We start from the raw sequence: 27,509 nt of genomic DNA on the forward strand, positions 1-27,509 counted from the left end.
CTGTTATAAAACTGATTTCATTGTCCCAATTGTCTTTATTTTTTAAATGACAAAATAACCAAATATAAGCCACTCAGGCAGATGTGAACAACTCTAAGAACACAAATTCTGCCTTTCATTCATCTCTGAAGAGTCAGATGACATTAAACAAACTGTATGAAATAACTTAAATTTACATGAGTTTAAAATTATTTTTGCCTCAAAACTTAAAACAAGTGAATTTTGCTCTTGTCATTTACAATATCTTTCAGAAAGTAATAGTTTGTGTCACCTCTACAGGTTCATAACATCAACAGTATTAACATGGCCACTTTGTAATATTTAATATTAAGTAATATTTACTTTTGACTCACAGTTCAGCTGGGAGCTGCTTTACTTTATCAGCACGGTCACTCCCTTTTTGCTTGTCGTATGTGTTAACATGTTTAGTTTCTTAGTGTCTCTTTAGGTTCAAATCCTTAAACAAGGCAACCGTCTCTTTAGAAATTAGACAAACACAATCGCCTTGATTTTCAGTGAAGAAGTATTGTAATTCCCATTTCTCTTGAAAGCAATGTCAACTTTCGTGTTTTCTTTGCAGTTGCCATGGCAGAAATGAGTTACCACCTTTTGGTAATAGGAGGAATTATAGTTTCAAGTTTCATGATTTTTTTTTTATCCAGTTTGACAGTGCAGGCGGGCCATAAATAATACATTATAAGACCGAAGCTGCGGGCCGTATGAAATCTGACCGGGGGCCGGATTCGGCCCGCAGGCCGGACTTTGAGTTACAGGATGAACAATTGAGATATCAAAAAGTCTCTCAGAACACATTATTTTGATCCACGTTATTTTGACATTATTAGTAAAGTATTTACAGCGATTGTGAATAGACAAATAGTTTCCAGTCCCTTCCGTGACGCCCTCCACGTCATGGAGGGAGGGAGGCGTGACTATATTAATATTTTTCAATACTGTGATTCCTCCCACGCTGTACTTTGGGCTCTCTTGCATAAAAAGTCCCATTCGATGCTATGGGTGGGCTGGAGCCTATCCCAGCTGCCTTTGGGAGAGAGGCAAGGTACACTTGACTGAATGCCAAGCAATCGCAGGACCCATATAAACAAACAACCATTCACACTCATATTCACACCCAAGGACAATTTAGAGCAGGGGTCTCAAACTCAATTTACGTGTGGGCTACTGGAGATACAGTCAGGGTGTGTCTGAGCAACGTCAAAAATTCCATCAGGTCAGAACAATAACAGTTCTTCAGAATGTGAACACGATTGGAGGGAGAGCTAGTCCTCTCTCACCACTCTCAAATCTTTGCATACTCCTCAGCAAGTCTATTTGTGTAATGATGCTTGATTTCTTGAGCACTGCAACATTCTTTGTACATTCAAGACATGCTCAACAAAAAAACATTCCGTTGCCTTTTTTTTTTTTTTAAGTTGGTTGTTGTCATTGCCGAACTTTCCCTTCTGGTAGGTTTCGAAAAAGACAAAAGCTGGGACTTGGTGATAAGATACCTTTTCCTTGTCTGTATTTTCTTGAACGGCCGGTGCATTTCTAGAAAAGTTGAACTGCCTGACGACAATGGCACGCACGCACGCATGCTTACGTTGCGTTGCATGATGCACGCATGCTTACTTTGCGTTGCATGACGGCTACCGTCAGCCACCCCCTGAATATTTCCAGGTTGAATTTTGGATCCTTGTACATCCATTGCCTGAGCTATCATAGCCCATAAGTGATCGAAAAACACACGCGCTCAAACACTAAAAGTCCAGTACTAACATTTAAACTTCAATGGCAATTTGGGGGCAGCAAAATATCATCCTACAGACTGGAAATGGCTCCCGGGTCATGATTTTGAGACCACTGATTTAGTGTCCAACATGCATGTTTTTGAAATGTGGGTTGTAACCACAGTGTAATCATACGATGCAAAACATTTTTTTTCTTTTTTAATGTTGAAGAGCAATAAACACAGTCAGAAGCCTAGGCTGAAGTGAGGCTCTAGCAGTATGTGAGGGCTTGTGCCATAACTCTATCTCTGTAATTTAAAAAAAAGTATAATACAGGGCATGTGCTGCTTTATGTTCTCAATGTTCCATAACTTCTTATGATAACATATCCTCTTTACTACTTGAAATTACAAGCTAAATTTAGCATTTCAACATAATTAAACTGGAATGCCCAATTAGTAACCTCTGCTGTTTGTTTGTTTTTTGTTGTATTTAACACAAGAGACCTTTCTGCTGAAACATTTGACAAAATTTGCAAACATTGAATTGTTTATTTAACGATGATTACAAATGTGATTGCTTTTAATAATTGCTTTCTACATGTAAACTTTGATTTAAATTAAATTCACTGATGAATTGTGCATGAGAGGTGAAAAGTCTTGTAAGACAACTGCAATAGTCAATTTGCTATCAATTTGGTGTTCTAAGAATAATAGGACCTGGATGAATGAGAATAGTCACACGCAGAGTACTTTATCAATGCAAAGTAGAACTAATGCTGTCTTCAGTTGTTCCATCACTGGGTAGCAAACAGGAGGCAGATTCAGACAGACAATACAGGGTGAAAATTGGGCCACAGTTAGTGCATGGTAATGAGATAAGTCAGTTGTTTCATAATTTGTCAATGGGATGGGCTTTAGGACTCAAATCCAGACAAAAACAAATCTTACAAACACCCATTCAACAACTTTCAAATGTACTATATAGCGACATTTGTAAATCATTGCAATTAAATTGATTTACCCTGGATTGATTTGTGGTGCCATTGATGGTGTAGTGATACACTTAACTGGCTTTGGCGCATGAAATCAGCATGGGTTCAGTGCTCAGTCAGTCCAGCCTTTTGTAGGAAGTTGGCTGGGATAGCGGCTTCAACTCTCAGTGACACTGAACAGCAATATACAGACAATGGATGGATGAGTTTGGCACAGCAAACACTGATGGAAATAGACGGAATAGCAAGCAATAATAGTACATGCTTTGTTCACAGTGTGACATCATACAAGTTCAGCAGCAGCTAACTTGCAAAACAACCAAAGATGACAAACTCATTGTGCTCTATGCAGACATCCTGTCTGTAAACAATAATCACAGTCATAAATAATCTCTTCTATTGATGAAATAATACAAAGCTTCTGTCAATGGAATAAAATAAGTAAAAGTGAGTAAGAATATAAAACCAATTGACACAAGGATATACATACCAGGAAATAGAACCCAACCACTCATCCTAGGTTTAAAACCAGAGAATAAAGATTAATTTTATATTGGAAGTTAAAACACATTTGCGTGGATGGTCGGCTGTAGAGTGGCTCTTTGGTATTGTGATGTAATTTTACATCGAGAGCAAGTAGCTGACCTTGCAATGGATGAAAACGGGGGATGTTGCTGCTTAATTCTTATTCAACAAACACAATATTAGTAATTAGAATGATGTATTTGAAAAAGCAGCGGAGCATAGAAGATATTGTAAAGACTGCTTTTGACTTGACCTCCCCTTAAAGAGTATTTACATTAAGTGGGTTAAGTTGCGGAGGAATTTTTAGCACATTTCCCAATCAAACATTTTTAGAATAGTCATCAGTTTTTTTGTGGTAAGCTCAAAAGGCAACGCTACATGTCATATCATTTGTTCCTGGCAGCAAACAAAAGCAAATTAACCATTGTACAACCTCATATTCATTTAATCAAACATGCATGCTCCTGGAATGTGAAAGGAAACCAGAGTAACCAGGGAAAACCCTTGCAAGGATAGGGAGAAGCCAGGAAGACCGAAACTGAGGTTTCAAACCTGAACTTCAGAACTGTGAACCAGACTTGCAAACAACTAATCACGAATTATGCAAAGTGTTTATAGTATGGTTCAAATAAACTCTACATTGAAGGATACACTTCAGTTCTTTTGTAATATAACATGTTGGACAAATAATTTTCCTTCTACAGAGGCTCTCTCTACATATTCAGGCAGTGTAAACTTATTTCTTGCAAGTTTCTGCCAGTCTGCAGACTCTAGCTCAGGGGTGAGATAACTTTTTGACTTGCGGGCCGAATTGGGTTCTAAATTTTGACCGGGGGGCCGAACCAGGAGCAGATGAATGTAGTGTTTGTGTGAAGTAATATAAATGACATGTAAAGGTCACGGCATAAAAGATTTTTACTTTTAGTAGATACTAAAGCATGGATATTAATTTTTTTTTTTTAAAACAAATGCATTTATTAACAGCATCAAAAAAATATTTCACCCAAAAAACACTATCAGTGATTCTTATTAAATATGACACTGTTATGATGAATAACATTTTCCATCACTGCAGGTCAGATTTATGAAATTGCAGGGAAAATGACCCCCAAAAAATTAATAATACAATTTATTCAGGGTTGGCGGGCCGGATTAAACGGCCTCGTGGGCCGGATGTGGCCCGCGGGCCGTAGTTTGCCCATAACTAGACTCTAGCTAGTAAACTAAGTTTACTAGCTAGAGTCTAGCTAGTATGAATACACTACTTTGCTCTGTTATTGTCCTGAGGCAAAAATATTCTTGCTTGACTGGATGTTTCACTGCAAATGTGTGTTCAAATCTCTGGAAATTGTACCTTTCCTTTCTGAATGATAATAATATGATACTTCTCATAAGATTAATATTTCATTGGCTCTAAGGCACTGTCTGACTTGTTGAATGTTACCTGCTGTGCATGTGAAGCAGAGGTCTCCTGACTTCAAAATATTGTGCGACATTAACATCTGAAGAATGAAAAGAACATTTTCAAAAGCATTCTTTTGACGGTAAGCAGTAAAATGGCCTGCTATTTACACCATATGCCTACCATGTAATTTAGCTATTGTTTGTTTTCTTTTAGAGCTTTAAAAGAATCTACGTAACACACTGTATGTTCAGCAAGGCATCCCACAGGCTTGCATATGCCCTCCCGTTCAGCTTTATAACTTTTCACATGACTTTGCACTCACATTTATCAATCCCATCCATTTTCTCTACCACTTGTCCCCACGGGGGTCGCGGGCATCCTGGAGACTATCCCAGCTGTCATTGGGAAGTACGCGGAGGACACCCTGAACTTGTTGCCAGCCAATTGCAGGGCACACAGAGACAAATAATTATCCGCACTCGCACTCACACCTTCGAGTGCTCAATCATCCTACAATTCATGTGGGAAGAAACCAGAGCACCCGTAGAAGACCCACGCAGTTACGGGGAGAACATGCAAATTCCACACAGGGAGAGCCGGAGGTGGAATTGAACCCGCACCCTCTAATCTGTGAGGCGGACGTGCTAACCAGTGCCGCACCGAGCTGCTTGTACTCCCATTTATTAGATTTGCAAAACAATTTTGATTCATGCTCACACTAAAAAATCTCTAACCAAACAATTTCTCATACTTGTGTATGACAACTTAATGTTGTCAACAATTTCATGAACATACTATTACTAACATGAATGTAGAGTCACACATATTTTTTACGACTCTTAGTTCACTGCTGGATGGTTGACATTCTATTACTCATATTATACCAGATCCCCTTTGCTCATTGTTTGAGGCTTAATGTTGGCAGTTTTAAACATTTGTCAGGTTGACTACTAATACTCACTCACTATTGACATTCCTGTCGAAGTTAATTGGTCCCTAACCCCAGTAAACAGGAAGGCTTTACTACTGTATTATGTGGAGTAATAATCACAGTCTGCAGCAATTGTCATTCAGTTGCTACTTGGTTTGAATGTAGTCGACTAGACTAGTAGGTTGTCTTTTGTTCCCTTGAGCTTCAGCCAAATTTGGTCAACCACTCAAGCTAAAAGCCCTTAAAAGTCCTATCAGCATCTCATTGATTAAAGTGCTCCATCAAAAGGAGATAAAAGCATTATAGTGGTTTCAAAATGTAGTTTAGTTCAGAAGGCCAAAGTGAATTACCCAATACTGTTCATGTGATTTGATGACCAGTTACTGCATGATAGCCAGAAATGCAGTCTCTGGTTTACAATACTACTACTACTACTACTACTACTACTACTACTACTACTACTACTACTACTACTACTACTACTACTACTACTACTACTACTACTATTACTACTACTACTAAAAATAATAATAATCACCCCAAATTATAGTTTAGTTAAACCTTGCTGTGAGGTTTTGGACCAGATCACTGCTGTCACAAAAGGCACGTCTTATTTGAAATCCATTCTGCTTGTGTGCGTCTAGGAATATCAAAGATGTAGATTACAGTTTACAAATATTGTTCAGGCAATGTTGCCACCTGTTGGTGACTTGGATGAGTTACAGCATTAGAGTAAAGGTCTCATCCACGGTGCCCTAGTATTGGATTATTTAAATCAGTGCCAAGAGAGGCTTCCAGCCAAGTACTCTTGAGACATTTGGTCTGAGGACAGATGAACCCATTTCCTCAAAGGATCAGTCATCTGGAACGTTTGTTTGTAAAATGTGCGTGTGAATCATAAGTGAATTAAAGTCAACACATTTACTGTACCTATACTAATTCAATTCTTGAACCCCTGTGTTGCTGACATGGTTTGGTTGTCTTTTTCTGTCTGTATTGGCCATGATATAGCCATAGCTGCTGAACTGGCAAATATGTAATGAAATGAAATGAAACTGACATGGTTTGATGCGGTGAGGTCACTGCTGTTTGTAGTGAATGTCCATGTGTTGTAAGGACAGCTACAGGTAATGTTAACGTGCACCTTTTGAATATTTTTTTCTGTATCTAACTGCTGGCTCCTGAATTGCTGCTTAAAACATTTAAAGTATGACAAACTCAATTAAAATGAAATAATGTTTAATCAAACTAGTGGGACTGCTCTCTCTCTCTCTCGCTCTCCCGCCCTCCCTCCCGCCCTCCCTCCCTCCCTCCCTCCCTCCCTCCCTACCCATCTATCTATCTATCTATCTATCTATCTATCTATCTATCTATCTATCTATCTATCTATCTATCTATCTATCTATCTATCTATCTATCTATCTATCTATCTATCTATCTATCTATCTATCTATCTATCTATCTATCTATCTATCTATCTATCTATCTATCTATCTATCTATCTATCTATAATACTCTTTGGTTCACACACTATTTTGCAAACGCACACAAGTTTCCAAATACAATAGTGCTGTATATGTAAGAAATAAAAAGGCATGCAACTGTGTAATATGTTCAGATTGCTCCACCAGAACAGCTAAATATTTCCCTGTCTGGTCTGTCTTCTGTCCCCTGCTGTGAATTCTCTGTAGTAATGGCAGAGTTAATCTAACAGACAGACACAATCTAAAAGGCTCAGTGGAATGCATTGTTTTACTATGAGATTTACTTTCAAAATATTACTTGGGGAAGTTCGCTTTGATCCCTTATAGCTCGGTTCAAATCCCTTTCATTACTTGAGCATTTGAGTGGGCATCCTCCAGGCCAGATTTGAAGTGTTTTGATGGTGGCGATGAAGGGTTAACAGAGGATGTTTTTGAAGGTCTTGGGGGTCCTCTTGGGGGCACTGCTGGGACTTTCTGTCTCTCTGTTTTACTAACCCTTCATCAAGATTACATTAAACAGAGGGCTAGGGCGTAGGACGACAGATTGAGGTCTGCCAATCTCTTTACACATACAGAGAGAAACTATGACTGGATAAGAAGGCAGCTGCTCGTCCCAAGTACAGACGGTCTCGGGATGATCTTGAGCTGTACATGTCCTTCCTGTGATGTAAACATGAACGACAAAGTGTGTTGTTCACTTTGTGTCTGACATCAGTTCACCATCGTATTCAGAGGCAGAAGAAAGCAAAGACCCTCATGTAGACAGGCAGGCAGGCAGGCAGGCAGGCAGAGAGAGGGACAGACAGGCAGGCAGAGAGAGAAACGGACAGACAGGCAGAGAGAGACAGACAGACAGACAGACAGAGAGACAGACAGGCAGACAGACAGGCAGACAGACAGACAGACAGACAGACAGACAGACAGACAGACAGACAGACAGACAGACAATTATTGTGACACGGCCCAGTTGACATCTAAATCACTTTATTGTGCTAATCACGTATTAGAGACAGCCAGGGCAATTAGTCAAGTCACAAAAGAGATTTGTTCAGGAGAACCACAGCAAGGCAACGTCATTTTGAATGAAGAATCTCAGGGATCAGGGATCTTGTGTTGCTTCTCTTTAAGATGCTTGAACAGGCCAGAATCCTCTTACTGGGACGCCTACTATCCACACTAATTCACCCATGGAGGAAGTTGAACTGCAGTACTGTAAGTCATCACATTCTCTTGTCATGGCTTCAGCTGTCAAGTGAGCGCTTTAACACAGATTTGCGCAGGATGTCTCAGTCTGGTTTCGGGCTGTTTATTTTCAGCTTCCGTTTGTCATGATATGATTAAGTTTACAGTTTGGTGTCTGACATTATTTCAGTGATAGTCTTGTCCTGTGATAATTTCTGACCCTCTTTCTTCCGTCTGAGCCATCATGGTGTACCTGCGTCTGTGTTGTCTTACCTCAGTTCTTGTCTGTCTGACAAGTTTGGTCTTAACAATTTACTTAGTTTATTTAGTTGTTGATTATTTCTGCCTGGCTAGCTCTCCCTTGCCTCTGTTTTTAACTACTTGACTCGCACATACCATCCATTACAAAAAATGGTGAGTGAAATTAAAATTATTTGTAAAATATTGCAGTGGCATTCCAATATTGTCATAGCATCATCAGAAACAACACAATCATTTTCCTTTTATGTCAAGCAGTTCCACACAACATTTTGGAAAAGTTAATGCTGGTTTAAGCTTATATAATCGAGTCAAACTAGCAGGATGTAATTGTGTGTAAGAGGTAGGCATAAATCTGTTCAGTAAACTATATGACTAATAACCTCCAAAGGTTAGGTTGCATCCTATGCAGGGATAGCTAATATTAATTAATTTCTCATCTTACAGTCGAAATGTCTTTTTAATATTGTAATGAGTAAGGGTAATTGTGATGTATTGCTATAGCTGCAAATCTGGTATACTCACATTGCTCCATGACTTAATGAGTGTCTTGTTGTAGCGTCTGGAGTGGCTTGCACTATTGATGACAAATGCTTTGTGTATTTTTAACATATACAGTCAAACCTCTACATATGATTGCTTCAACATACAAATTCTTCAACATACGATGAGAAATTTGATCAAATATTTCACTCAACATCCGAAGTAATTTCCAACATACGACGTCATCATGGTTACCCCGCAAGATGGTGACACGTCGGGATATTGTCAGCATCATGTTGTCATACCCAAGAAGGCGTAAAATGATAGTAGTGGTGACAAAAAGCAAGAAAGTGATGATTTCCCTACAATTAAAACAATAAATCATAAGAAAACATGAGCGCGGAGTGCGCGTGAGGGATCTTGCAAAACAATATGGCCGTAAAAACGTGTCAACAATTTCGATGATCATTAAGCAGAAGGAAGCCCTCAAAAGGGTCAAGCCATCCAAGGGGATCACCATCATCTCAAAATGTTGCAGCAGTACCCTGGAAGAGATGAAACACCTTTCTTTGAAAAATCTACAAGGTAGTCGGGTGATGGTGAGGAGGAAAGTGAAGCAAAGAAAAGAAAGCCTGAATTGGGAGGGAATGAAGAGGGTGAAGATGAAAGTTAAAAGGGTCCCTTTTTTAAGTGACACCGAGGACGAAGATTTTGATGGATTTTATGATTTGGAGTGACACGGATGGTTCGATAAAATTGTTATCTATGTTATAGTTATTTGATATTTTGTTTATATATAGTTATATAGGCCTGTGGAATAACTGGAACCGCAACTAACAACTTCTGGAGTCAGCAGCGACGTTGTTTATAAGTGACACAAAGAACGAAGATTTCGATGGATTCAGCAATGATTTGGAGTGACACGGATGGTTTGATAAACGTGTTATTTATGTATGTTATAGTTATTTGAATAACTGTTAATAGGTTACGTCAGGCACGTTCTCAGTTCCTCGTTTGTGTTTATGTAACGTTAGCATATTGTATCATGTAGCCTGTTGTTGCCTGTTCATGCCTGTTCTTGGTGTTGGATTTTGTCAAATGAAGTTCTCCCAAAAATGCGACTTGTACTCCGGTGCGACTTGTACTCCGGTGCGACTTATATACATTTTTTTCTTCCTTATTATGCTGGTTCGACTTGTACTCGAGAGCGACTTATAGTCTGGAAAAATAAAGTAATCGTGTGATGAGTATTCGAACAAGTGGAATTTCATCTCACACAAGTGTTTTATGATTTGTCTGTGGTCTGAAGCAGTGATAATAATAATAATAATAATAATAATAATAATAATAATAATAATTATTATTATTATATATGTATAATATATTTACATATATAATAATATTATATAATATTAAATAATATATGTATTATATAATAATAATATTATTATTATATAATATATATATTATATAATAATAATAATAATAATAATAATAACAATAACAATAATAATAATTATTATTATTATTGTTGTGAACCAATAAAGGGGCACAGACAAACTTTTGACAATCCCTGGTCTAAAGTATTATATTATTTTATTTAGTAACTGTGCATAACATTGTTATGCTCACTATCTGAGTACTGGAAGCATTTTATATGTTTTTTTTTTTTTTTACAGAGGAGGCGTGGAGAACTTAAGGGGTCACAAGGCATTTGGAGTTCTTTTGAAAAGTCATTGTTGTTAAAGGGCCAGACAGGAATGAATGTGAAGATGTGGAAGGGAGGGAGGAGAATGTGTGCATGTGTTTGTGTGAAAGTGGGGGAGAGATTAGTAAATGAAAGGAACTGTTGGGATTGAGCACCCACAGCAACTCTCCTTTCCAAAACTTTAAAAAAGGAAAGTCATAAATTTAAAGTGCAAGGTAGGGAATGCTGGCTATGATGTTTCCTAAAGACTAGACAGAATTTGATAGTCATCCCATTAGGCTACTGTAAACGTGTAAACGTTTAAAAGTAAACATTTAAATAGATCAGAATAATCAAACCTCTCTAACAGTTGCGAACAGACACAATTCAATGGGCAATAACAGACTGCCATAAAACGCAATTACCATTCAATAGATGGAAAAGCGTTGGTTGTCCATTAGCAGCCAGTTACTACGCTTCATCAACTTGTAAAAGACCTCCAACGAAGTGCACTACATGTCTGGACACTGAAAAAAAAATAATTCAAAGCTATTCTGATACCAGATGATAAATATGAGATGCTAATCACAGCTAATTTCGGCGACACATTATGAGTGGGGTAAAAATAACCTGTATCACGACGGTCTAATCCCAGCTTCCCTATTAGTGGGTGGTGAACAATCCAACGCTTGGTGAATTGTGCTTCATAATATTCAACAGACATGCATTTTGTCCCATTGTAAAATGGCATTTTTATTATACATATAGTTAGAAAGCAACCCTACAGTATGTGGACCCATGCTAGCATTGATGAAAAATTGTGGCCCATGTTAAAAGCTCTAAGAAGATGCTAAAAATGTCAATTGTTAAGACATGACTGAATTTCTATATAATTTAATTGCATTGTCCATTGGATTGTTATTTACTTACCAAACAATTATGATGCAGACATTTTCCCTGCCCCGGGTAAAGTGTAAATACTGACATAGACGAGGACATGCACAACCCAATGGTTGTGTGTTTCTGACATAAATCAAAATGGAATTTAAGAGGTTAATTCATTTTAAGCTCGAATCTGACATACTGTACTGTACTGGCAGCTATTATCTCTCAAGGTTTGAAGGTTCATTGAAAATATTAACCAATACAGATCAAAAGGGATTGAAAATATTTCATTTCCTTTGGAGCAGAACATCCATACTCCAGTAGCAGGAGTATTTTGAGTTTGAATGGTTGCACCCATATAAACCCTTAATCTACAGTCTTTTGAATGACTTCCCAAAGACATTGGCAAACACCCTTTAATCACAACAAATAACCCAGTTTGCTTCGTTATTTTGGCAACATTATAGTTACTAGGTACACAAAATCACAGATCTGCTCTGAAGTCAACTTTTTGTCCAGCGCAAGAAAAAATGGACCAGCCATCCTTTGTTGGCAGTCAGTTTGAGTCATGGTTTAGGACTGCGTCAGCTTTCTTAGCAAAACAAACTTACCCTTTTGTGATGCACGATTAATGACTACAAGTACACCTAGAAGAATAGGACATCAATTCACATGAACAACGTTGTCATGCTGTACTCACAGTAAGCCTGTTAATTGTCCACAAAATGTATAAGAAAATGTGATGGTGGGGACTTTGTATTTATAGACCAAAGAATGCAGGGGGCAAAAGTCACACAAAGGTAAAAATTACAATACACAATAAATGAAAATGAAAATGCACACATTGTATTATATAGATAGATTGAATATAGACTAATTCCTTGACAGACATGACACTTCATTTGGTAGTATTATTAATGAATGAAATGAATAAAAACTACATAAGCAAGAAAATATCAAGCATTTGGGAACGTATAAAATGCTTCCAGTACTCAAATAGTGAGCATAACAATGTTATGTACAGTTACTAAATAAAAAGAATATAATACTTTAGACCAGGGATTGTCAAAAGTTTGTCCGCAACCCTTTAGTGCTTCATAATAATAATAATAATAATAATAATAATAATAATAATAATAATAATAATAATAATAATAATAATAATATATTATTATATCATATATTATTATATTATTAGATAAAATAATAATAGCACACACTCTGACCTCAGCTGATCTTAATCATCCGACATGTATTTTCTTATCTTTGAAATAAAACAATTGCTCATTCTGAAGAAGCCTGAAAACCCGTGGCACTATTGCTTACATTTAAAATGTAATTAAATACATTGTGCAGGTTTAACACATTTCTGTCTGCATTGTCCCAATCAAGCTCCTCAGGCCTGCTGTGTGGAAAACCAATCTGGCTGAGACAACATGTCCGCCAGCCTATTTCTCTATTGTGTATTAGCTTCATAAATGCAACAGCCTTTCTCTCAGGACTGTGGAACTGCTGTGACCTCACTATCTAACATGTCACGCTGAAGACGTTGAAGTGGGGATGCCTGTCTCTCCCAAACGGCTGCTGCTCTCTCAATGTTTAATTAACTTTTTTTGTTGTCGTGAACGCGGCAGGGTGGAGTTAAGTCTAATGCTGGGCTTAAGATCTGGGGTTGGGGGTCGGAGTAGGTGGGTGCTGTAGTCGGCTCCACCAAATAAATCCCTCCACCCTCTTCTAAAGCGAGGAGGGGGCGGTGTTGATGTGGACTATGGAGCAACGATCCATTGATCCAAGATTCACACTCCAACAGTGATAATATTGAACTGGGCTCTCGGCCCAGGTCCTGTGGGAGCTGCCGCACCAGAAAAAACATGTCAGTGGACATTAGTGAGCACACATCACCTCCAAAAGCTGCCAGGAGTGCATACTGACATCCGTGAGGAAAACAGCTTGATCCTGAGAAAACATTATATATTATTTAAATGGTTATTGGAACTCTTTGAAAGTATTCCTTCGATTCAGAACAGAATAAGCAGGTATAGAAAGGCTTACTTTGTATTAAAGTAGCATAGTGTACATTGATGGTGTTGGCCTGGACCCTTGTGGGTCAAAATCTGGTCGATTGTGCGTTGTTGCTCAAATCAATACTATCGGCCATGGGTATGTTGTTTTTTCAAATTACTGATCAATATAAAGTGTTGAAACTGGCTTTACTCTATGCCAGGGCTCAGCAACTTTGCGCCCGAAGCCCCCAAGGACCGCATGAGTAGCCCCAGGATCGGTTCTAGAAATGTTTTAATAGTGATGCGACATTGTGATTTTCAAGGAATGTTTCCTAATTATTGTGAAAAAGCATTGACTTTGTGACCTATCGCCTATCAATAATTATGAGTAATATTAATAGGTAATTTGAGCAAAACACCTTATTTCACAAGTGTGTATCAAAGTGAAAAGTGATGGTTTTGAAAATACAATATTTCATACATCCTTTATATTCACCAACAATGACTATATTCTCATGCCTCAATTTACAACAATTACTCATTTTATTAGGTTGTATTTGGTGAGTGTTTGTGGTTGGCACACCTTGATAACTAATTTGTATCTGCAAGAAAATAGACCTCTTTTTAGACACATATTCTTGTATAACATGTATATTTGATTTGTTCCATACATTTATTGTTCTGCATTGCAAAGCAGTAAAAAATTAAACGAAATCTGAAAATGTCAGGCTACGACATGTCAGAGTAAGAGTGGAGGGGGAGTTGTGTTTATTGATTCCTCAGAGCGCGCGGATGGAGTTCAGTCCTGAGTGCATTCCATGTTTTCCCACAGCCACTCTCTGCTGGGGTGATTATTCTGATTTACTCTGTCCCAGTTTGCTCCCCAGAGAGACTACTCGTGCACACATGCCACTTGCTCAAACACATACAACATACAACAAACAATAGTGTCTAAAGTGTTCAGACATGGAAGAACTGGTCCTCATTCTCAGCTAACTTTGAACAGCATGGATGGAGCACTGCAGTGTGCTGAATGGAGAACCTGAGGAGTGACAGCGTGGTGTGACACTGACTGGAAACTTGGGCAGCCTGCTTTGCCATGGAGTTAGGAAAAGTTTGGTCCAGACATCAGAGGACGCTGCTGATCACCATGATGATGTTCAAACTAGGTAAGGCTGCGCATTTATGTACTTTAGCAAAAGTAGAATTAGTCATTTTCATGCTACGACATAGGCTGTATTATGAAGAAAAACTCCTTGGTTGAAGTCATTTTAGGTCTCTTAGTGATTTTTCATCTAAAATTGGTTTCAAAATCGTAAATCCCAATATCTTTAAGCATCAATGATGTCTTTGATGCACCATCTCCAGACACTGCAGCATCACATTACTATAATAATTCTAGGCCTTTTTGGCACTGTAAAAGGCAAAATAAAGTCTGCATGCAGGCTTAACTAGTTTAGTAATAAGACTTCTAATTAGTAAAATTTTGCCCTGGAATACCTAAATTAGTCCCATGGTGCATGTGTGCGGGGGTTGGCGGTGGGACTTTGCTGGGCGACCCCTCCACCTTTTGAATACCACGCTGACCCATTTTCCCCATGACCCTCATTTGTGTGCAGTGTCTGAAGCTCATTTAAACGGTGGCCAACCGAAGGCAGGGAGCTGGGTGGCATTGTTAAAGATCACCATGGTAACGAGCCGAGCGTCCGGCTGTACTGCTGCACATTTTTTTTGTCTCAGTGTTAAATGGGGGTGGTGATGGGAATTAAGTCGCATGGCTAATGACCTGGCACCTTCAGCTATGAAGGAATTAAGGATGAATAAATCCTAGAAATGTCTGATTATTTTAAGTGCACAAGAGTACTGCATAGAAAAAAAAAACAGCAGAAAAAGTTTGCCTGGATACCCATACGAAAAACATGCATCACATTGAACAAAAGCCTTGAGGAAAGAGCCTGCTAAACACAAACCTCCTTATGGCTACCATCTGCAGATGACTCAGTCAAGCACAGGTGCATTAGATCCTTTCAGCATACAATTCTGACTAATCCAAGTTGAATGTGTTCTGAAGAAAAAAGATAAATAAATGACATACTGGTGGATCCAAGGTGAATGTCCATAAACATCTATACTATGCTAAAAAATAGCAGAAACAGCTAATGTAAAAAATTGTTGATATTTTTCCAAGTTATGTAAATCTGAAATTGTTGAAGGTGAATTAACTGCACGTTGCCACATGTGTGTTGTATGAATTGATATGGAATTACATAGACCGTGCAATTTACACAAAGAACAAAAGCATGCATGCCACTGTCTGACTCAATGTGCAAGCATGACCGATACAGAGTATTTGCACATTTTTGGATAAAGCAAAGCAGCCACCTGCTGGGGAGACTTTGGAGCCGCACAAAGCTGAACCCAGAAGTTCTGCCAGTGTCTGATGGTAAATAAAAAGGCTCAGAGCTCAACTTGTTGGCTGGGGGGCTTCCCCCTCTCTGTGACCCATTGCACAAATGCTTTCTCTGTCTATGCATCATGGCTCTGATTCCATTGCTGTGACTGGGTACCTGCCAGGAATTCTTCGGTTGTTATGATTCACCAATATAGATATATTTAACAATGTATTGCAATTATACCTACAATGTAGAGTACGCTATGCACTATCTTTAGTTTGACAAGTGCTTAGTTAAAACTGAGAATACGTATGGATGTGTAGCGCTACAGTCAAGCCCAGTAAAATGGGGATATCAACACAATTCCCGTCACCACAATGCAGTTGAAATGAAATAGACAAGCGGTGCATTCCAACTACAAACATTAAGCTTTACAGCTTCGCATCCAAATCAAGTGAACATAGTTTGTATTATATGCTTCCCACTTTTTAAGAAATCAAAAGTAATGGGACAAATTTACAAATTAAACTCGTTAGTACTTGTTCCAAATCTTTTACATTCAATTATAACCTGAAGTATGGAACTCATAGACATCATCAGATGATGCCTTTCATCCCTGCCTGTACTGTCTTCAGGTCCAACTTTTCAACTAGCTTCAGTTTTTGCTTGTTCTTGGGTATTTTCCCTCCATTTTTGTCTACAGATTGTGAAATGCATGCTCTATTGGTCTAAGTCAGTTGATTCACTTGGCCATTGGATAAAATTCTGCATTTTCACCTAAAAAACTCTGGTTGTTTTCACAGTATGCTTCTGGACATTGCCATCCAATGAGTTCTAAAGTATTTGGCTGAATATGAGCAAATCATAAAGATAAGAGATAAAATAATTCATCCATCATCTTTTTGTTAGCAGTCACATAATAAAAACATGGGAACCAGCTTTATTGGTAGCCATAGATGCACACGCCATGGCTATAACACCACCACTGATGCAGTTGTGCTGTATGTGGCAGTGATGGATTCATCTGGATGAATGAATAATACTACGAACCCAATATTCTTAAAAGAAATCTAATCGAAAGATAAATTTTAGTTTCAAAGGAGAAGCCAGCTGCCCAATTTTTGAACATACACCCAAATAGGAGAACATGTTCCGTTCTGCACAGCAGTGCGAGGTAATCCCCGGTCAATTTAAATCTCTAGGAAGGACACAGTGTAGTCTGGACTGTGTCAGTCGCCAAACAAGTTGTACCTGCTAGCAGGGACCAGCTCTGCTGAGTGTTATCACTGTGCTGATATAGTGGTACCAGTCAGTGCCACGGATCAAGCTTGTCTCACTATAACCATGATCTACTGCGTGTTTTGTGATTCAGGGGGTTGGGCTATGTTTAGGAGGGTGATGTTATCATCTCCTTGGAATGTGTGAGGGGTTAGTGGGGTCTGGATAGAAGGGTGTAGAGTGAGGAGATCCTTGCAGCCACTGTCAGCTCTCCTCTATCTCGAGATCAATGACATTACAAGTGGAGGAGTATAAAGTATATGTCACTATGACATATTGCCTTTGTACAGGTGCACAGGGTGGTCTTTAGCATCATTTAAAGATGAGTATCTCCCGGCAGTAAAGTGGAATATCAGGAGGATGTGAAGAAATGATGCAAGGCGAAGGAAATGACACAACTTTAAAGCTTCAAGCTGAGATAAGAGGGAAAAAAAAATAAACAATTCGACACCCTCACCAAAAGATAATTAACACACAAGGTGGCATTCAGTTCACTTGTGAAATACCGCGGCCCCACACATTCCTTCACAGCTCCCAAATTAAAACTTAATTTTAGTAGCCCTACGTCTCGTTGTGTATCCTGCATGAGAAGTGCAGGGGAGGACCATCTGATGGGAAGTGGCGCGGCAGATAAAGAAAGTAATAGAGAGGGGATTTTGAGTCGATGTAGTGGAAACTCATCAAAGTGTGTTTTTATCAGACGATAGAGTAAGAACTCATCTTTTCCTGTCTTTTGATGAAAGGCTTGTGGTTATGTCAATGACCACGTATTCATAGTAACCTATTTACTGAAGTAACAACCTCAGTGTACAAATCTGTGTTAAAAATATGTCAAAGTATTATTTGTGCATTTTTGATCCAATCTCAGGGTGAAAAAAGGTTTGTGTGAGTTTTTGTAGTTGTTTTTGCTATCAAATGTAAAATCTGATCAAATTGGAAAAGGCTCTTGAAAGGGTGAAATGGTTCTTGGCAGAGGTTCCTGATTCGTTTATCCGATTTCAAATTTGTATTTGCTTTTTTTCTGAAAAATGAGATTATGTGATTTGTTATTTCACAAGTTGCAAAGCCTGTTTTTTTTAAATGATTATAACTTTGCAGGTTGGAATCTCAGCTCAGGCCCTCTTGTGTGGGGTGTGCATGGGGTGTCCATGTGCAGGCGTAGGATTTCTCCAGATACTCTGGTTTCCTCCCAAATTCCAAAAACAATCATATTAGTTGAATCAAAGGCTCTAACTTGTCCATTGGTGTGACTGAATTATCTTTTGTTCATACTGTATAGTACGTGTCTGCTACAATTGACTGACTAGCAGTCCAGTCCTTCACCCCTTGTCAGCTGGGATAGAGCCCAGCTCAGTTGTGACCCTGTAAGGACAAGCAGTATACAAAACGGATGAAGGGATGAAAGGATAAAGATAGGCTCGAGACTACACCACTTTGACATGTTTCCTCACAACAAGTGCCAAAATGATTTTACCAGTGTGTTAATTCAAAAGGATGTTTTGCGAAATTGTGAAACTGTACATGACATAAATGGGCATAGTTTTGATCAGAATATAGTAACAGTGTTCACAAGGGAATTTAAAACAGTCCAGCAAAGTGCCTGTGTTTCCATCAAATATGCACAGGTTCCTGCAGAAACATGCACCTGTTGGAGCAGGATATTAGCATGCATTTATTCTCTTGGACCAAACACTACAAAGGTAGACATGATGTTTTTTTAATCAGTATTTAAAGTCACCAATGCCCACAACAGTGAGATCAGTGAGGTCCTCACCCCAACAGTCGGAAACAAAATGTTATACTATGTGTGTAACTTTCATAGACAACACAGACAGCTGCTAACTTTAACCAAGCTTCTAATATGTTTACTTTTGACACCATCTGCCTAGACTTTAAATCCTGACCAAAGATAGGCTTTTTTCCTTTCATTACCAGATTGGTTCCTAAGCACCTCAAAAGGTCAGAGGTACAGGTAGCCCCCTATATAAGCCACATGGTAATGCAGCTTATGAGAGGAGGATGTCTATAAGTTGACCAAAAGTTAAGACATTCACTTACAGTAAAATGCCTAGCTCTCAAACTGCTCATTGAGAGTCGTGGAGATGAATGTAGTAGGTTCTTCATTCCGATGGTACGACCGTAGAAGGCTTGTTGTTTTGTGCTTTAATGGGCAACTTGTTTTTTTTCAACAACCCTGCAAACAGATAGATTTATGACATTAGTCACTAGTTTGTAAAACTGTTAATGTGGACTTGTAGTTATCTGATTAAACATGCTGAAATCGGAATGTGCTCCTGAAATTAAATTACCAGTCATTTTAGGGATAGGCGACTCGGTGGGACTGGTTAGCACGTCCGCCTCACAGTAAGGAGAGTACCGGTTCGATTCCACCTCCGACCCTCCCTGTGTGGAGTTTGTATGTTCTCCCAGTACCCGCGTGGGTTTTCTCCGGGCACTCCGGTTTCCTCCCACATCCCCCCTAAAAAATTGCTTGGTAGGCCATTTGAGCACTCCAAATTGCCCCTGGGTGTGCGGATGGTTGTTCGTCTCTGTGTGTCCTGTGATCGGCTGGCAACTGGTTCAGGGTGTCCCCCGCCTACTGCCCGATGACTGCTGGGATGGGCTCCAGCGCACCCGCAACCCCGATATAGAAAATGGCTGGATGGATTTTAGGGATATTAGCACTTTGGTAAAGTGGAATAACTGTTGGATGTTTCAAAGTTGATGCCATGTGGACAAAATACACTGAAGTTCTGAAATGGGACAAACATGCGTCAACGTTCAAGTAGTGTACAGTACAAAAATGGCTGTTTTGTGCATCTTTGTGTGCAGTGGAGAAACTCCACACAATGGTTTTATTGGACGGTGTAGCTTGTAAAACTGTTAATGAGCAAGCTTACACGAATACAACTTCTCATCCACACCCTAGTATTGAATGCTACCACTTATTCCTGTCTGTTTTTGCCGATTTAATATAGTAAGTCATCAAATTTCTCTTTTAGAAGAATGGAATTTGCCATGCCAACTAAAAGTGTTTAGTTCTGCTTTTGCATAGAACCTATTCTCCGTAGTGCATCAATCTCTTTCATGTTGCATTGCATCCAAAGTTGAATTGTTAAATCTTCAGTAATTTTGTCATTTCATTCACAGGTCTTCTGTGTACAGCGGCAGCAGACAAGTGTCTCTCATCACCTTGTAACAATGGCGCCACGTGTCTTGAGCATCTGGGTGACTATGTGTGCCTTTGTCCTAAAGAGCCAGTGTGGTACATGGGCAAAAACTGCGATGAGTTGTATGACGCTTGTATCTTGGCACCTTGCACTAACTGCACCAGCAGTCCGGGAACTGGCAATTTCACATGCCACTGCCCGGATGGCTTCACTGGCGTCAACTGCACCGAGGATGTAGACGAGTGTGAAAGCAACCCCTGCAAAGGTGTCAGGTCGCACTGTGTCAACAGAATTGATGCCTATTCATGCCACTGTCCCCGTGGATTTGGAGGAAAATACTGTGAGTTTAATGTCACCACTTGCTCAGAGGAAACCTGCCACAATAGTGGAATCTGTATAGACATTCCTGACATTGGACATCATTGTCAGTGTGATGCTGGATACCAAGGGGACAACTGCGAAGAAGACATCAATGAATGTGAATCTGCTCCCTGTCAAAATGGTGCCATCTGTAAAGATGGCATCAATGCCTACCAGTGTTTCTGCGTGCCTGGATTTCAGGGCTTCCACTGCGACTTGGACATAAATGAGTGTGCCTCTCAACCATGTCAAAATAACGGTACATGTTCGGATGAAGTGGACAATTACAGTTGTGATTGTACTGAAGGCTTCAAAGGTAGGTCAATCGGACAATAGGACACACACACACACACGCACGCACGTATGCATACACACACACACACACACACACACACACACACACACACACACACACACACACACACACACACACACACACACACACACACACACACACACACACACACGCACACACACACACACACACACACACACACACACACACACACACACACACGCGCGCACACACGCGCACACACACACACACACACACTCTGACTATCTTTATGTATTGTGGTGCTGATCTCTATCTAATGTACTCCTGTTTGGTTTTTAATGTCTGTGTATTAAGATATATGAATTATGTTGTCAATCTCATATCTTGGCCCACTTCCATCTCTTTAGGGATTAACTGTGAAGTAGATATCGACGAGTGTGAAGTACAACCCTGCCAGAACGGCGCTACCTGCCACGACTATATTGCCATGTACACATGTGAGTGTATGGACGGTTTCCAGGGTCAAGACTGTGAGGTCAACATTGATGAATGTGTCAGCATGCCATGTCTGAATGATGGCAGGTGCATTGATGGTGTCAACAGGTAGGATTCAAACACACACAAAAAATATACAGTTTCATTCAGTACAAAAAAATGTTGGCTTTACTTTATTCAAATGAAATTGCAGGGGTCTATAGAGTCTGTTTTATTTCTCAGCAATGTGTGGAATATAGATATGCAATGTATAGTTATTTCATGACTATCATTATGTTGAAATCCAGATAATTCAAAAGGGTTCATATACTGTTCTTACAATAATTGATTGGTGTTGTTGGTGTACGGCGGCTTGGTGGAGCACTGGGTAGCAGGTCCGCCTCACAGTTAGGAGGGTGCGGGTTCGATTCCACCTCCGGCCCTCCCTGTGTGGAGTTTGCATGTTCTTCCCGGGCCCGGGTGGGATTTCTCCGGGCACTCCGGTTTCCTCCCACATTCCAAAAACATGCTTGGTAGGCCGATTGAAGACTCCGAATCGTCCCTAGGTGTGAGTGTGAGTGCGAATGGTTGTCTGTCTCTGTGTGCCCTGCAATTGGCTGGCAACCAGTTCATGGTGTCCCCCGCCTACTGCCCGATGACGGCTGGGATAGGCTCCAGCACGCCCGTGACCCCCGTGGGGACTAAGCGGTTCGGAAAATGGATGGATGGATGTTATTGGTGTTGTAGTGGTTCACATGACTGACTTTCTTATTTTTGTAGTTGATATGGGGTCAAGGGCCACTCAGCACCATATTCACATTGATCACGAAACTGACCTAACATTAGTCCTAAACTGGATTAATGGAATAATTCGAAGCATTTTTCATATATGGAACTACTTACGGGCAGCTCGGTCGTGCACTGGTTAGCATGTCCGCCTGGTTAGCACATCCGCCTCACAGTCAGGAGGGTGTCGGTTCGATTCCATCGCCGACCCTCCCTATGTAGAGTTTGCAAGTTCTCCACGTGCCTGCGTGGGTTTTCTCCGGGCACTCCGGTTTCCTCCCACATCCCAAAAACATGCTTGGTAGGCCGATTGAGCACCCCAAATTACCCTTAAGTGTGAGTGCGAGTGCAGATGGTTGTTCGTCTCTGTGTGCCCTGCGATTGGCTGGCAACCGGTTCAGGGTGTCCACCGCCTACTGCCCGATGACCGCTGGGATAGGCTCCAGCATGCCTGTGACCCCCGAGGGGCCAAAGCGGTACAGAAAATGGTTGGATGGATGGAAGTACTTACCGTATGTAGTGTTTGTATAACTGGACAACATTGAAATGGTAATATTAATTTTACCAACACAATTTGATGATCAGTCATATTTGTTTTACATACACCCCTTGTCAGGCTAATCAAATTTTTGTGCCAGCCCCGACACTGCTAGGCCACATTGTAGAGTTCACCGGGGATAAGAATTAACCTAATTTGTCTCCGCCATTTTAATGAATCTAGACTAGACTGACTAGCGATGCTGGGAATACCTAACACAGATTGACTGAGTGAGTGAGAAAGATAAGTGTCATACAAAGTGTGTCCCGTAGGAACACACGTGAATCAATTAGTTAAATACTGTAATTATTTAATAACTACTGTCAGTATTACAGTGTATTACAGTGTAATACATCAGGGGGTGGGCGAGACACCTTCTTTGCTCCTCTGTTTTACTGAGCCATTTTGTGCAATTCTGTGCTTCCATGTCTGTGGGAACATTTCTTCAAAGATACTTTTTGATTAAATATGATTTGATTAAATATGATTAGTGTATAAAAGAAGGTCCATAAACGTATACTTTGATAAGTTTTATTTAATGTCAAAAATGATATGCACAGTCATTACTTTAATACAATAAAACATGTAAAGGGTTTTCCTCAATATATTTGATCTGAAAAATGTGTTGAATACTTTGCGTAGTTTATTTAATGGTCATCTGCTCGACCTGAGCAAAACTGAGTAGGCCTGAGTATTTGGACACAACAGATCACATGTATACATAGGTTAGGTTGATGCCACCAGCAATTTCTACACACGTGTCTTGTTCTTCCTTAGTTACATTTGTGACTGTGAGGGCACAGGCTTTGAAGGTCACAACTGTGAGGAGGATGTTCCTGAATGCGCTTCTGATCCATGCCAGCATGGAGGCACTTGCATGGAGGGGACTAACCAGTACACATGTCTCTGTTGGCCAGGTATACAACTTTCCATTAACTTGGATTTTTTAATAAAGCAAAATCTCAAATATACTAACATGTTCTTCTCCACATTTTCCATTATAGATAGATTCAACTTATATCAAGTTGTGACTCGAAATTCCACCACAGTTTTATGGCACAAAAACACAATATGGCATGCGAATTAAAGGATTCTAGTTAATGTGGCTTAATACCTCCACAGATTGGCTCTTTCTCACGCATACATCAAATTCAACAATAGAATTAAATACTTAGGGGTCAGAATGGGTCAAAAGAGAAGGGTTGTGTGATTATGTGGAAATGGCAATGCAAGATTATTAACATAAGTCACCTAGAAATGAATGCAAATGTAGTAAGTGTTGCTTCCTACTCATTGTTGGGCTTTCAAACTATGTGTAAACAAGGTTTTACTTTCAACCAAGGTTTTGCTTTTGCTTAATTGCGTCTTGCAATCTACGAGTCTTATTTGGACATTAATTTAAATATTATAGATGAGTACATACAAATAATGCTTACCACACAGGAAGTCAGCATGGCGTGGTTTTGTAAACTAATTCATCTGTTTTTAGGTTACGAGGGAGAGAACTGCCAGGTCGATGAAGATGAGTGTGAGCAGTACCCGTGTGAAAATGATGGTGAATGCTTCCAACGTTCAGAAATTGAAAACTATGGGGTACTCCCTGAACTCAGCGCAGCCAATTTTTCCTTTGAAGAAGCAGCTGGATTCATCTGTCACTGTCAACCCGGATTCACAGGTAAGCCCTCACTTCCTTTAACATTGTTTTGACAGCAAAGTGAGATGAATAAATCTGTTGCTGTTACAGGAGAAAATTGTTCTCTGAATGTGGACGAGTGTGTATCTGCTCCATGTCAACATGGAGGAAGCTGCCAGGATTTGGTCAACTCATATCAATGTTTGTGCTCTGATGGCTTTACAGGTAGGACCTATTGTAAATCCCTTTCTCGCTGTTATAGTAGTACATGTATTGAAATCATTCGACCAACAAGAGTCCTTATCAATCATTAGTTTTTCAGATTGGAGAATTGTACTAGTGTTTGCATTGTAGGGCTACTTTCACGTTGCTGAGGTGAGTGTTCAAGGATGCCAAGGGAAAAATGGTTAAAAGTTGATGGCTGTTTAAGGGTACTTCAGGCCTCTCTTCCACCCTATCGTGTGCCTCCTATTCGATGACATCATCACTTTTGCAGCCAGGTTTGATTGAGGATTTTGGGCTTTTCTCAAACGGCAACCTCACCTGAGGCTGGCTCACCACTGGCTGATCAGACCTTTTGTGTATTTGGCAGCCCATAATTTCACCTGCTTTTTCAGCCCTAGCCAACTGACTGCTTTATTTGGCACCACTGGCATGCTTTTAGTGGTCTTCCTTTGGGCCTGCCCTCTGATTCCCACCTACTTACGTGGCCTTGGAATGGCTTCAAAGCCTCTGCAGCCCACTTCCACTAGATGTCCCGTTACATTCCAGCCAGTGTGGCTTGCTTGTTTAGTTTGCTAGGTGGCATAACCACAGCCTTGTACTTTCAAATGCAGTATCGGTGGCTACCAACATTCAGTGCACATGAGTTTGTTAGTGTGTTTGTACCCTTCCCACATGAACAATGGTAATGGTGCAAAGTGTTGAAATCATATCATCTATCGACCCTTTTGCTCTCAAGTATGGTCATGCACTTCAGCATTTTTTTGTGACACATGATTGTCATTGTATTTACCTTGAGCAAAGCTGGTCATTGCAGGGGCAGCACACTGGGGGCAGATCGGATCCTCTCCTTACATCTAATACTATATCATATATAGCATCAACTAAAATCAACCATACTATACCAAACCTTTGGACATGATACGTATCTGTATAAGAATGAGAAGATGCGTAACAAGTTTCAGCCAAATGAGTGAAACCACATATTCTACTACAAAGCTCCTGGGCAGATATTTTCTAATTTTCCATATTTAAAACATTTTTAAAAATATGTCCAAATTTGAATCACTTAACTTTGTTATTTTCTTTATGAATGAATTTAAAATGTAATGTATAGCCTTTATATGAGCTGTTATTTTTTCAACACATAAGGCTATTTTTTTTCCACAATATGATCTGATTTTCTAAATTCTTGTAGCGTTGTCTACCAGCATGTGTCAAGCCAGTGATTGACTAACGATTTGCAATGGTTGTACCCTGTTGTTCCCTCTATTGTTAATTCAAACAGGACAGGCCATTTTTTCTGATCATGGATTTTTTCTGATGATGTAACCTCCATACAAACCTCACATCTCAAAGAAAGGGAAAAAAAGAGAAAATCAAGCACCAACAAAATATGACACAATAAATATACCAACATACAGGACTGTGTCAGAAAATATTGTGATAAAGTTCTTTATTTTCTGTAATGCAATTAAAAACCAAAATTAAATTAATAAAAGGCTTGCAATATTTCAGTTGATTTGTAATTAAATCCAGAATGTATGACTTTTTTTTTTTAATTGCATTACAGAAAATAAAAAAACTTTATCACAATAGTATTCTAATTTTCTGAGACAGTCCTGTATAACAAGACATTTGTACAAGCTTGACACTGGGGCCACAGCAAACAGAAGGGGATGCATATGGTTTACAGTAGGACAAGCAGCAAAACAACAAAGCCAATAAATGGTCCCATATGTTCATCTTGGGTATTAAACAAGGACCACAAAGCAATTGTTGGAGGGGAGAGGAGATTATGATAAAGCTTCTTAGGAGACTGTTTCAAATCTGCTGAAAAACAAGGACGATGTCAAGTATATGTGTATGTGCAAATCTTGTATTTATATTTGTTTTTCAATAACATTTTTCAAATGATGATTTTCAATGAATGCATCATTCATGCATTTGCTATAAAAAAAATGGAACACTCCATGTGGAACTGAACATAATCCCATTAAATCTCATAAATTTGTGTGCTAGACTGACTTCTCAAATGCAAGAAGTAGTCACCACATTGTCTGCTCCTGCCTGTATGCACAGCCATCCCCAAACTATCCTCTCACCTACTTGACTTAGGCTATAAAAAGTGCAAGGTTCATTATCCCTAGTGACGTGTGGCGAAGCTCAGGACTGTTGAGGCACGTACCAAGCTTATTATAGTCTGGAAACCTTAAGTACAGTTAGTTTTTAGTTTGTTATGAGTTCGTTTTTTTACATTTAGTTGGTTTTAATTAGTTTTCAGGATGGTTTTGTTCATTTCTATTAGTTTTGTTATTTCCAAAACAGTTTTAGTTTAGTTTTACTTTGTTTTAGTATTAGTTTTCATTTTTACAAAAAATGTTTACCGTAGGTTGTTGTGTTGTGTGTAGTAACATTTCAGCAAAAACATAACGTTAGAAGATGTTGGCATTACAAGGCACAGTCGACAGACTTGCAAGAGTAACAGAATTACAGTAATCACAATGCATTATAAATAATAATAAAAAAAAAAAATCCAAAGTTAGATGCATGCATGTATGCGCCCCAATTGAATAAATCAAATAAAGATAGGCTACCTTGTTTGCCAAGTTGCCAACTTCTTAAGTGGACTTCCAGTTGAGAAGTATTAAACCCAGGTGTATGGTTCACAACTTTCTTTATATACTGTGTGATATGTTTTGTTCACATCTGAACCAAAAAAGTTAAACCACTTTTTATCTTTGGGATGTGTTTCGGGCTGACTTAAATAACAAAAGCAGGGGAGCCATTCGAGCATAAACCACTCCTAAG

General features: G+C 39.4%; 1 protein-coding gene across 3 annotated transcripts in view; it reads left to right on the top strand.

Annotated features, from left to right (window-relative positions):
- The first annotated feature begins 8,162 nt into the window (after window positions 1-8,162).
- Window positions 8,163-27,509, top strand: part of LOC148398399 (protein crumbs homolog 2-like) — a 49,484-nt gene continuing 30,137 nt past the window's right edge. For 2 of the 3 annotated variants that reach the window (XR_015858717.1, XM_088376911.1), the window contains exons 1-6: window positions 14,452-14,736; window positions 20,389-21,084; window positions 21,453-21,648; window positions 23,621-23,760; window positions 24,333-24,518; window positions 24,588-24,701. Coding sequence is in view for 2 of the 3 variants with exons in the window: in XM_088376911.1 (XP_088233037.1) it covers window positions 14,667-14,736; window positions 20,389-21,084; window positions 21,453-21,648; window positions 23,621-23,760; window positions 24,333-24,518; window positions 24,588-24,701 (1,402 nt within the window). In the remaining variant the exon portion in view is untranslated. Of the gene's footprint in view, window positions 8,282-14,451; window positions 14,737-20,388; window positions 21,085-21,452; window positions 21,649-23,620; window positions 23,761-24,332; window positions 24,519-24,587; window positions 24,702-27,509 lie in introns of those variants that run through there. The other variant, XM_088376910.1, reaches the window with a different exon arrangement.

This window comes from Syngnathus floridae, chromosome 5 (genome assembly GCF_059516105.1).
Source record: "Syngnathus floridae isolate MCC-2025c chromosome 5, RoL_Sflo_1.0, whole genome shotgun sequence".
NCBI classification, from domain to species: domain Eukaryota; kingdom Metazoa; phylum Chordata; class Actinopteri; order Syngnathiformes; family Syngnathidae; genus Syngnathus; species Syngnathus floridae.